This window comes from Bos grunniens, chromosome 3, assembly GCF_055505025.1.
Source record: "Bos grunniens cultivar Pamir isolate PY7600 chromosome 3, Bosgru_T2T1.0, whole genome shotgun sequence".
Classification (NCBI taxonomy): domain Eukaryota; kingdom Metazoa; phylum Chordata; class Mammalia; order Artiodactyla; family Bovidae; genus Bos; species Bos grunniens.
In genome coordinates this window covers 4,599,925-4,610,570 of record NC_141167.1, presented here as the reverse complement: position 1 = coordinate 4,610,570, position 10,646 = coordinate 4,599,925, and the positions used below count along the sequence as shown (strand labels likewise).

General features: G+C 47.4%; 1 protein-coding gene across 1 annotated transcript in view; it reads right to left on the bottom strand.

The window, feature by feature from the left end:
• Positions 1–3,733: 3,733 nt before the first annotated feature.
• Positions 3,734–10,646, bottom strand: part of COL6A3 (collagen type VI alpha 3 chain) — a 91,168-nt gene continuing 84,255 nt past the window's right edge. Inside the window, exons 42-43 of the mRNA XM_086376562.1 lie at positions 5,872–6,036; positions 3,734–4,536 (exon numbers count right to left, since the gene is read on the bottom strand). Of these exons, the coding sequence (XP_086232688.1) occupies positions 4,493–4,536; positions 5,872–6,036 (209 nt within the window). The 3' untranslated portion in view covers positions 3,734–4,492. The remainder of the gene's footprint in view (positions 4,537–5,871; positions 6,037–10,646) is intronic.

Here is a 10,646-nt window from a genome sequence, read left to right as displayed (position 1 = left end):
AGGGAAGGGGAGGGGAGACTTGCAGTGGTGGCTGGGGGAGGAGAACTCTGGGGCTAAGGCAACTTGTTCAAGAGCGTGCCTGTGAAGTCAAACCATGGACACGTGACGAGCTTTCTCCCGTCCCCTCAAGGAGCCTGCCACTAACGCGTGCTGATGCCAGCTCACACACTCGTGGGGTGACTTGGGGTGCCAAGGCTCACTCCTGGGACATCCAGGGGTGTGGGCGGAGCAGTGTTCAGCCTGCACTAGGGGTCTGGGGCTCAGAGCGCTTCACTCCTCAGGTTCCTGCAAGAGGCTGGTGTCAAGTGCCCGGTGGACCCTGTTTCCCAGAGTTGATGGCTGGGGGCCCCGCTCAGAGCGACTGCAGGGTAGCCCCAGTCTCTGATGGCATAGATGAGGGCCAGGGGATGGGTCAGGGGCCTTTCGGGGACAACAATGTGCTTATGAAGACATCGTGCTCTTCCTTCACCTCCTGGGGGGGGGCGGGAAGGAAGGGACCCACTTCAGTGGCATCGGGAAAGGACATCCACCTGTCCACAGGGACCAGCCCCATCCCTGCTGATGGGGACCAGCTCCCATCCAAAAGCCCTAAGAGAAACACCCAGGGCTGGAGACCAGGGTCTGATCATTCCTTTCCACCACCACCAAGTCAGGGGCCAGAGACCAGATCTCAACTGACCATGGGCCTGACCTCTGGGCCCTAGGACCCTGACCCCTGGCTGAATGAAAGGAAGGATGTGGCAGTCAGTGTGGCAAGGTCATGCAAATCTCTTGTAGATTAAGTGACCTGAAAATCTGGCTGGACCCAAGCCACCTGGCTGCCACTGCTCGTCAGGAGGTTTCATTCCTGCTTAAAGACACCAGTGCTGAGGGTCTGTGGGGAAGGTGATCCCCAGGAGGGGGTTGTGGGGGAGGAAGAGGAGGTTCACAGAAGCCAGACTGCCCAGGAGCGGGCTCCCCAGCTTCCTCCAGAGAACTGACAACCTATACCCCAAGACAGAGTCAGCAGGGGACCCCACAGCAGAAGGGAGACCAGGGTGGGGGGGAATGGTGAGAGAGAACAACGGAGACCAACAGGGAAGTTCACCTCTGGAGCCCAGGACAGAGCTCCAGCCCAGAAAACCCCTCCAATGTGGAGAGTAAAGAGGAAGTGGGGCGGAAACAAGCCAAGGGCTTCTCCGCTCCGGTCATTGGGGCCAGGTGTCCAGCCAGCACTGGACCACAGGGGAAAGGCTCTGAGCAGCATCCGGGATGCGAGTGTGAAATGAATAGGAGTGGCCTGAGGATCCCGCAGCCACTGTTTCAGTAGCCAGGGCTGATAAGAAACTGACTCACTCTGATAAGAAAGAAGACTCACTCTTCACTGCAGCTGCTGCCCTCCTGTTGGCAGGGCCTCTACATCAGAGGTGGGAGCTGGAATTGGAGCCCACCTCTGTGGGATGTGGGATGGCTTAAATTGTGTCCCCCAGCCATCCACCAGATGGTAAAGCACCTACCCGCAATGCGGGAGACCCAAGTTCAATCCCTGGGTCGGGAAGATCCCCTGAAGAAGGAAATGGCAACCCACTCCAGTATTCTTGCCTAGAAAATTCCATGGATGGAGGAGCCTGGTGGGTTACATTCCATGGGGTCGCAAAAAGCCGGACACGACTGAGCGACTTCACTGTCTTTCTTTCCACCCTCCAAAAAAAGATATGCTGAGGTCCTAACCCTCAGGACCTCAGGATCTGACCTTATCTGGAAATAGGGCCATTGCAGATATAGTTAGGTGAGGTGAGGCTATACACCCTGGTCTCGTGTGGGTTTACCAGGTGGTGCTAGTGGTAAAAACCCGCCTGCCAATGCAGGAGACACTAAGAGACCCGGGTTCAGTTCCAGGGTCGGGAAGATCTCAGAAGGAAAAGGCAACCAACCCTAGTGTTCTTGCCTGGAAGATCCTGCAGACAGAGGATCTGGCAGGCTAGAGTCCATAGGGTGGCAAAGAGTCAGACACAACTGAAGCAACTTAGCACACACACGTGCTAGTCCCACGTAACTGGCGTCTTTATAAGAAGATGGCCATGTGAGGACAGAGGCAGAGATGGGACTCACGTGCCTACAAACCAAGGAGTCACCAGAAAGTAGGAAAAAGCAAGGAAGGATTGCGCTGTGGGCTTCTGAGGCAGCATGGCCCTGTCGACACCTTGATTTTGGACTTCCAGACTCCACAACTGTGAGAGTATGAATTTCTGTTGTTTGAAGCCACCCGGTTTGTGGTACTTGGTTATGGAAGTACCACATAGCCCCAGGAAATGCACACAGACTGTCCAGCCCACTACTCCAGTGAGGCCCCCTTTCCTGACCCCCACTGCAAATGTTTCTTTGCTCCATTGGGATGTAATGAACTTGGCTTGACTACACACCTGAGGGGAGGCAGGCAGACCAGTTTGTATGGAGGGGGGTGATCCTCTGGGGCTGGAGGGCTCTGGGCAGGCTGGCTGAGAAAGGCGCAGAACCCACACTTTCCACCCTGGGTGAACATCCCTCTGGATATCATGGCCATCACAGGGCTCTTGGTCCTTCCATTGGTTTGGCCTTGGGCTAAAAGGCAGGCCCTACAAAGATGGGGAGGCAGGCAGTGTGCCCTAGAGGGCAGGGGTGGTCCAGGGCCCCCCCCAACCATGAGAGCTTCTTGGGAGTCCTCAAAGCTTTGCAATCGCCCCCAAAGTTGCCTTGATGGTCACCTGGGCTCTCTGCCCCAGCAAGTTGCAGGTAAACTCAAATCCCCAGAGTCATGGATTGTGAAGTGCCAAGTCCTCCCCCGAATTCCTGCAGATTCCAGCAGGGCTCTCCTCTGTCCACATGGTCCTCCCCTCCATCCCTGACTCTTGGTCTACCTGCTCTGGCAGATGTACTCAGGGACAAAACTCAGTTCTTCCTCCAGGTGCTAGGCAAATGTGCTCGCTTTGAGTGCGTTGGTGAATTTAGAAATTGCACCTAAAGATCTGGGTGGAAATCACAAGGAGTGAGGGGTCTTTGTGACCACCCAGTCTCTCCCCACCCATCTCCATGGCTCGTGACAAGCACTGACTCGTCCTCTCTCACCTCCATCAACAGAGTAACTGACAGACCGTCCCCCGTCTTACATAAAGCAGTTCTGTCCCCACCCAAGGAGCTCTACCAAAAGCCTTTGCCTGTGTCCTTGTACTTCATCATAGAAATTCACTTTCCTTCCTAAGTGGAATTGAGGTAACGCCTAAATATGTATTTCTTTGTTTCTTGTGTTATTTCTGAAGGAAAGAGAAAGGGGGTCTTTAAAGGAAAAAGATACTTTATGGTCTGTCTAAGACTCCGGAAAGGGGCTGGGGAGTCCTGGGCCAGAGACCTCCCACTTCTCAGCCTCTGGATGGAAGCAAACAGAGCCCCCATGAAACAGTTATCAAAGAGGCAGTGGGGGAGGCCATGTTTCTGGGACACAGCTACAAGTCAGAGTGGGGCGTGAAGGCCAGGCCAGGGAGACTCCAGGGGCCCTAAGCAAAGACTGTGATCCACCTGGTCATGGAGCGCTGGAGGGCAGGTGGGCTGGACCCCCCGGGTCTCCCACGCTCTGTCAGATAGAGCACCTTTGCCCTTCACTGGACATCAGAGGGTGGTGTGCAAGACTATGCACCTGGACAGGGCCCAGTTCCCCCGGCCTGGGGAGATTCTGACGACAGATGCTATATAGAAACAACGCAACCAAGAACGCCAAACCCACACTTTCAATATACTTTATTAAAAAGTTTCTTTGTATAAATTTCCTAAAAATTTTAAAATTAAAATTAAACCCCCCCGCACAAAAAAAAAAAAAATTTTTTTTAACACACACACAACATTAGAGGAACGCCAACAAATCTTCTCTATCGTGACTTTCTTTTCATTCTTTAATTAAGGCGTTGGTCCCACAACAGTGCGCCAAGGTTAAGGGATTTTGCTTCCTTCTAACTAGTTTGTTAGAAGCTTTAGAAAAAGAAAATCAGCTTGAAATCTACTTCAGGAGATTGGGGGCGGGGGGGATGAAAAAGCTGGATTCTTGTTTCTTCTCCATACACAGGCTTTCCATCTAAAGTCATGCTTAATAAAGAGGCGAGAAAATGAACCAAGCAGAAGTATACAGGGTAGCTGTGAAGTCAGGGGCTTATTTTCTAGATCTTACACTTGCCTGAAAGAGGCATAACGTGAAACTCCAGAGGGAAGTTGAGTCTATGGGAACGTTCACATAAACGCCAGCAGTGGGTTACATAACGTTCAGAGTGTACGATGGAATCGCCCGGAGACGAAGAGGGTCAGGTCCACAGACACATGTAGCACCATATTGATAGGTTACGCGGCAGAGGCTTCCTCCCAAGTCCGGGTGTAAATCAAAGCATGAGACGTACAGTGCGAGGGAATCTACACCCAGAGCTCCTACAAAGACGACGGCGATGGCTGACTCCTTCTTCTTCAAGAGGTATGTGTCACTGGTCGGCCACGCCTAGGTCCCCATCGCGGCGATAACTCCGGGCTGCTTGATGGGCACTGGAGGGGTGGGGAGGGGGTGAGGATGGAAGGGCAGAAGAGGGGGGAAAGTCACATGATTGACCCACAAGAATATCGTGTTTCTCATGAAAATGGTCCATGGCCTCTGGCTTTCACCATCAATCTCACTCGTCAGCTCGTTTCCTTCAACGGCTCCCTGGAGTTTCCTAGCTTGGACTTCGGGGTTCTCTGTGTCCTCTGAGCCCTTTCTATCTCCTGGTATCACCCGCCTGGCCGTTAAGCAAATCCAACACTCCCGTTCGGCACTGGCCCCAGACTCCCTGTGTAGCTGTTGTGACTTTATTATCAATCAACTTGCCTAACACAATAGAGCTATCAGATGGCCTTGCTGTCAACTTTATTATTTAGAGGAAGCAGGATTATCTAAAGATGAATAGACTATACAGAGCCTTCCCAGGTGGTGCTAGTGGTAAAGAACCCGCCTGCCAGTTCAGGAGACAAAAGAGACCCAGGTTTGATCCCCGGGTCGGGAAGATTCCCTGGAGGAAGGCATGGCAACCCGCTCCAGTATTCTTGCCTGGAGAATCTCATGGACAGAGGAGCCTGGTGGGCTGTAGTCCATGGGGCCGCAGAGAGTCATACATGACTGAAGGGACTTAGCACAGACTATATACATAGGCGCTTCCAGATGGTACTAGTGGAAAAGAACCTGCCTGTCAATACCGGGACGTAAGAGACGTGGGTTCCATCCCTGGGTCGGGAAAATCCCCTGGAGGAGGGCATGGCAACGCACTCCAGTACTTTTGCCTGGAGAATCCCATGGACAGAGGAGCCCGATGGGCTCCAGTCCATAGCGTCACACAGAGTCAGACACGACTGAAGCAACTTGGCACACAGACTATATAGAGGTTATTATTAATTTTTCATTACATTATTTTCCCAATAATCATTTCTGTTACAATATTTATGAATACCAGAAACCTAGTAATATTTCTTTTTTTTTTTTTTAGCCACCAGGGTGGCATGTGGGATCTTAGTTCCCCAAACAGGGGTTGAACCCACAGCCTCTGCAGTGGAAGCATGGAGTCTTAACCACGGGACTGCCAGGGAAGTCCCAGCAGCTTAGGAATATTTCCAAAGGGTGAGGAGTGGTTAGCCATGTTTCCTCATTGGCAAAAACGCTTTTAGGAGATAATAATAACTCAGAAAATGAATACTATGCATTTTATTTGTACAATTCCTCATCCGAAAATCCAGTTTACCTTCTTTTTCAAATCTATCAGCATCATTATCATTAAACATCTTTAAAAGATAAATGCTCGGCCTGGATCCTTTATCTACAAAAACCACGAACACAAGATCAGAATCACTTACCAGGAGGGCAAACCTTTTCACATTCATCCTGTGAATTAAATCTGTTTTCGTTTCCACCGCAGCCTCCATACCAGAATCGGGCGCAGTTTTCAGTTACGGAATCATAGTACCACTTTAATACAAACTCTCTGCAAGTTCCGCCGTCCTTTGGCAACTTACATATATCTTGAGGAACAAGATGGGGAAAGATGATTAATGCGGATGTGTAAGTGACTCTGCTTCTCGCACGAGGAGCTGAAGGTCTAATCTCAGTGCTGTCAGACGAAGAAAGCAGAAAGCGTTTCCAGAAGGAAAAATTCCTTTACCCCCCAGAGCCTCGATATCCATACTGTCAGGGGGACATAATAATCACCTACAGCTTCAAGAGCAATAAATACAGTCCTATCAATAAAAGGGCTTCACAGACTGTACTTGGAATCTCAAATGTTGGCAACTATTATCGGATGATTTCAGATGAAATGAACTTGTTTTCCCCTTTCCAATCACTGAGTCAGTTAGTCTACATTTCTTTCAATGCTCAACCCCCAGAGAAGCAACTTAAATTTTAAAACCTTGGAGTTTTCTACTCCTTGGCAAAATAGCAATTAAATTCTGTCAGAACATTGTTCAAAAACAAGACTCTCCATTTCACTACAAGCCAAGTTGATGAAAAACAAAAGTCAAAGTGGGAAAAGAAAATCCTTTATGAGTATGTGCGTATATGCATACAAGTGTGTGTGTAGCTACTAACTTTGTGACCAGCCAAAGTTTACAAGCCAAAAGAAGTGCTAACACTGATGTAAAACTCACAACAGCGAAAATGTCACCTAGTAAAGCTATTTTGAAGACAGAGAAGCATTCTTTTGCCAGTTAAGGAAGTCTTTTATGTTTTGAATGCATTTTAAATGCATGCTTCTGATACAGCCCAGCTGCAGAGTGAAAGCTACATTTTCCACCATGCCTGGAGAGAAAAGTCTACAGTTCACACACAGTAAAACTTCTGTTTACAGAGTTTTTTTGGCAAACTCTAGATCTGGCTGGGAGAGAGACGCATTAATATTAATATCAACTGTTATCTGAAAATTTGAGAAACGTAAAACAAAGCCCGTGGAGTGGACAACGCTACTTGTTTATGTAACTACATGTGTGAATCACTGCTCCCCCCTTCCCACACACACACACACACACACCAGGCTCACATCTCTGGGGGCCTTCTCCCCAGCTGCAGGGGTGGCAGGGGTGGTGAGCTTCTGCAAATGCTGGTTGATACTAAGAAGTTAAAGGAAAGACCTGGGTCTTCAGATAGAAAACCAAAGCTTGGGTCAGCCATAAGGGACCAGACTTGCAGGCACAGGATTGAAGCTCAGAATTGGTCTAAGACACTGCCTGGTGACTTTGGGGAGGCGATCACACCTGCAGGAGGAAGGTGGCCCCACAATTACAGCATCTCTGAGCTGCAGACTTTTCAGAGGCCCAGAAGGCCAGCAATGCTACCCAGAGCTTTTTGAAGACCTGAGGAGGCCAGGATAAAGTGATGATAACTCACAAAACCAATGTTCCTCCTCTTATAAGTGCCAGCACTGGGGCAGAAGGCCTGGTTTTAAGGAAAGAGGGGACTGAGCAAAGTAAGACCATTCAGCCACAAACACACATCCCTTGTTTAGCAGTGGGTCCCCATTAGTGTGGGAACCTGGCCGAATGGTCACCTCATCCCCTCCTCTTTCTTCCCTACAGCATCCCCCAGGGGCCCAGGTCGGTTCCACGTTGTTTATTCAAAGTGCATTCCCATCCTGGCCCACCGTGTTTCGCTCTTTAGGTCCTACTGGACTGTGCTTTCTGAAGCAGACAAAAGTCCTCCCAGACCCGAGGATGCCCAGCCTGCAGGCAGTCCTGCAGTAGGACAGTGTTCCCTGACCCACTGGCTTTTCCAGTTTCCTTTGATCTTCACCTTTGCTCTCCAGCACTAAACCACAGCTCTTGCATTCTACATCCTTTATTCCAGCAGGAGTCACTGCCAAGACCTGTAAGGTTTACTAATGAGCTATCAGGACACGACCACTCTGGACACACAGACACTTGAAGAACCAAGAGAAATAAATTAACATGGGCCTCAGTAGTATCTAAAGACAAAATCCTGGGATTCTCCATTTCTTTAAATTAAATTGTATCGGAGTATAGTTGCTCTGCAATGTTGCGTTAGTTTCTACTGTACAGCAAAGTGAGTCCACCATAGTACACATATTTGTTGCGTCTGACTCTTTTGCAACCCTGTGGACATGTCACCTGCCAGGGTGCTCTGTCCACGGGATTTCTGGGCAAGTATACTGGAGTGGGCAGCCCTTTCCTTCTCTAGGGGATCTTCCTACCCAGAGATCAAACCCTGAAAAGTATGAAAGTGAAAGTCACTCAGTCGTGTCCGACTCTTTGTGACCCCATAGACTATACAGTCCATGGGATTCTCCAGGCCAGTAGAGTAGCCTTTCCTTTTCTCTTTCCTCTTCTCTACTCACTCCAGTAGAGTAGCCTTTCCTTTCTCCAGGGGATCTTCCCAACCCAGGGATCAAACCCAAGTCTCTGGCATTGCAGGTGGATCCTTTACCATCTGAGCCACCAGGGAAGCCATAGATTATATATATCTCTTTTTTTTTTAATTTCCTTCCCATTTAGGTCACCACAGAGCACTGAGTGGAGATCCATAGTAGGTTCTCAAGCATCAAAATGGGAGGTTTTATGTTCTAACATTTTTCGGTATGTTCTGAATTCTTCACAATGAGTATCTATTGTTTTATTACTAGAAAAAGGTATCTAAAACTGAAAACATGTTAAATTGGAAATTCTTGTCTTTTATCAGTTGAGATTTCTACAGTGTCTAAAAGTAGCATTTTTAAAGGCATCATCTTTGACATTTTCCAAGCCAGCAAGTTATCAATATTTCAGTACTTTCTTAAGCAAAACTGTGGGGCTTAAGAGGAGTGGAAAGTGTTTATGGTACAGATATAAATACGTGCAATTATGTTCCTTATTAGTTTAACGGCTTCAAAACAAGAAGGTTTAATTGCCTTCGGACCAGACACTGTTGACATGATGTGAAGTGCTTCCAAACCTCTGAAGCAGATACAACTGGCTGGAATAAATAAAACTTTCCCACGTCTATATTTTGATTACTGACTCAGAATTACCAAGGAAATATTTTCTGCATTTTTGACTTTATTTTAAATGTAGTTGTAGCTGTATGTTAAATGTAGTTTCAGGTCTTAACCAACAAAGTATCATTTCATAAGACTTTTATGCTTCACAGTAAAAAAAATGCCAAATGCCCTTGGGGACCCCTCATGATTTAAACATGGTAGCTGACTTAGCTACCTTCTCACGCAGCAATAAACACACTGCCTTGAAGATGGCTATGTCTCTTCAACCAAGGAGAGAAAGTGTTTGTAGCTATTTAACGTACCTCAGTTTGTGGGGTTAAGCTCGTTCTTTAAATTATTATCAACATAAAATCATATATTTTCCACATCACATCATTTTATGGCAGCCAACGCTATATATTCATGGTAGAACACACAAATACTGGATTTCATCAAATCTAAGATACCTTAATTTTATGATGCATGATTGTTTTATATTCCGCTAAGTAAGAGAAAATGCTGCCAATAAGACACAACATGTCATCAACTTCAAGTCACATTTCCATTTTGGAAGTACTATGGTGGGAAAATCTGTGCATCTTAGAATCAATAAAGGAGGCAAAACAGTGGTGAACTTATTTCCTTCTGAGCTGTGTAACTGACCCAGAAATGCCCGCTCAGACAAAGCATGGTCATTTCTACAGACTGCTAATTTCTAGAGTAACTAAAATGAATGCTACAGATTTTGTTAGTTATTTGACTCCCTTTTGCACCAAAACATCTCTTCATACATAGGTAGGTCAATAGTTTAGGATTCATTGTATAACACTAAAAAAGCAAATTTTCTGAGGTCTTTTTTTTTTTTTTTTTTGCTCTTTGAAACCTTCAGAATCTTTGCTTTACTAATCATATGCATATAAAATATATTTCCAAGGCTTCTTCAGCCAAAAATAAGAGAAACAAGAGAGAGATGGTGACAGAAACATAATACAAATACAGTATCCTCCAAACCAGCAGGAGTGAAGCACACTACAGAAACACCTATCGTAGTCTGTGCTTTAAGACTGTGATGATCACTGGAAGATTCATTTAATTGCTACTAAATGCCATTTTCAGGCAGCAAATGCATCCCAGAAAAGTGGGTGTGTTTCTTTTAGATGCTGAGAAAAGCAAAAAGTGGGCAGGGATTTTTTCTCTTTTCACAGGGCTTGTTATATTTTGTTGAGGGAAAAAAAAAAGGATTAACCATTTAAAATGGAATCATGGGGCTTCCCTGGTGGTCCAGTGGTTAAGAATCTGCCTGCCAGTCAAGGGACCTGGATTCAGTCCACAGTCGGTGAAAGTTGCATGTACCACGGAGCGACTAAACCCATGCACCACAACTCCTGAAGGCCACACACCTAGAGCCTGTGCTCCGCAACAAGAGAAGCCACCGCAACAAGAGAAGCCACCGCAACAAGCAGCCCGCACATCGCAAGGAAGGATAGACCCCCACGTGCCGCAACTAGAGAAAGCCCACGCATAGCAACGAAGACCCAGCACAGCTAAAAATAAATAAGTAATATTTATGCATCGTGTAGGACTGCAAAGTCTGGAATCCTGATGCTATTGGTCTGCTGCTGTGGTCAACCTTCGTCTCACACTGCTGCCTTACTCACATTCCACCTC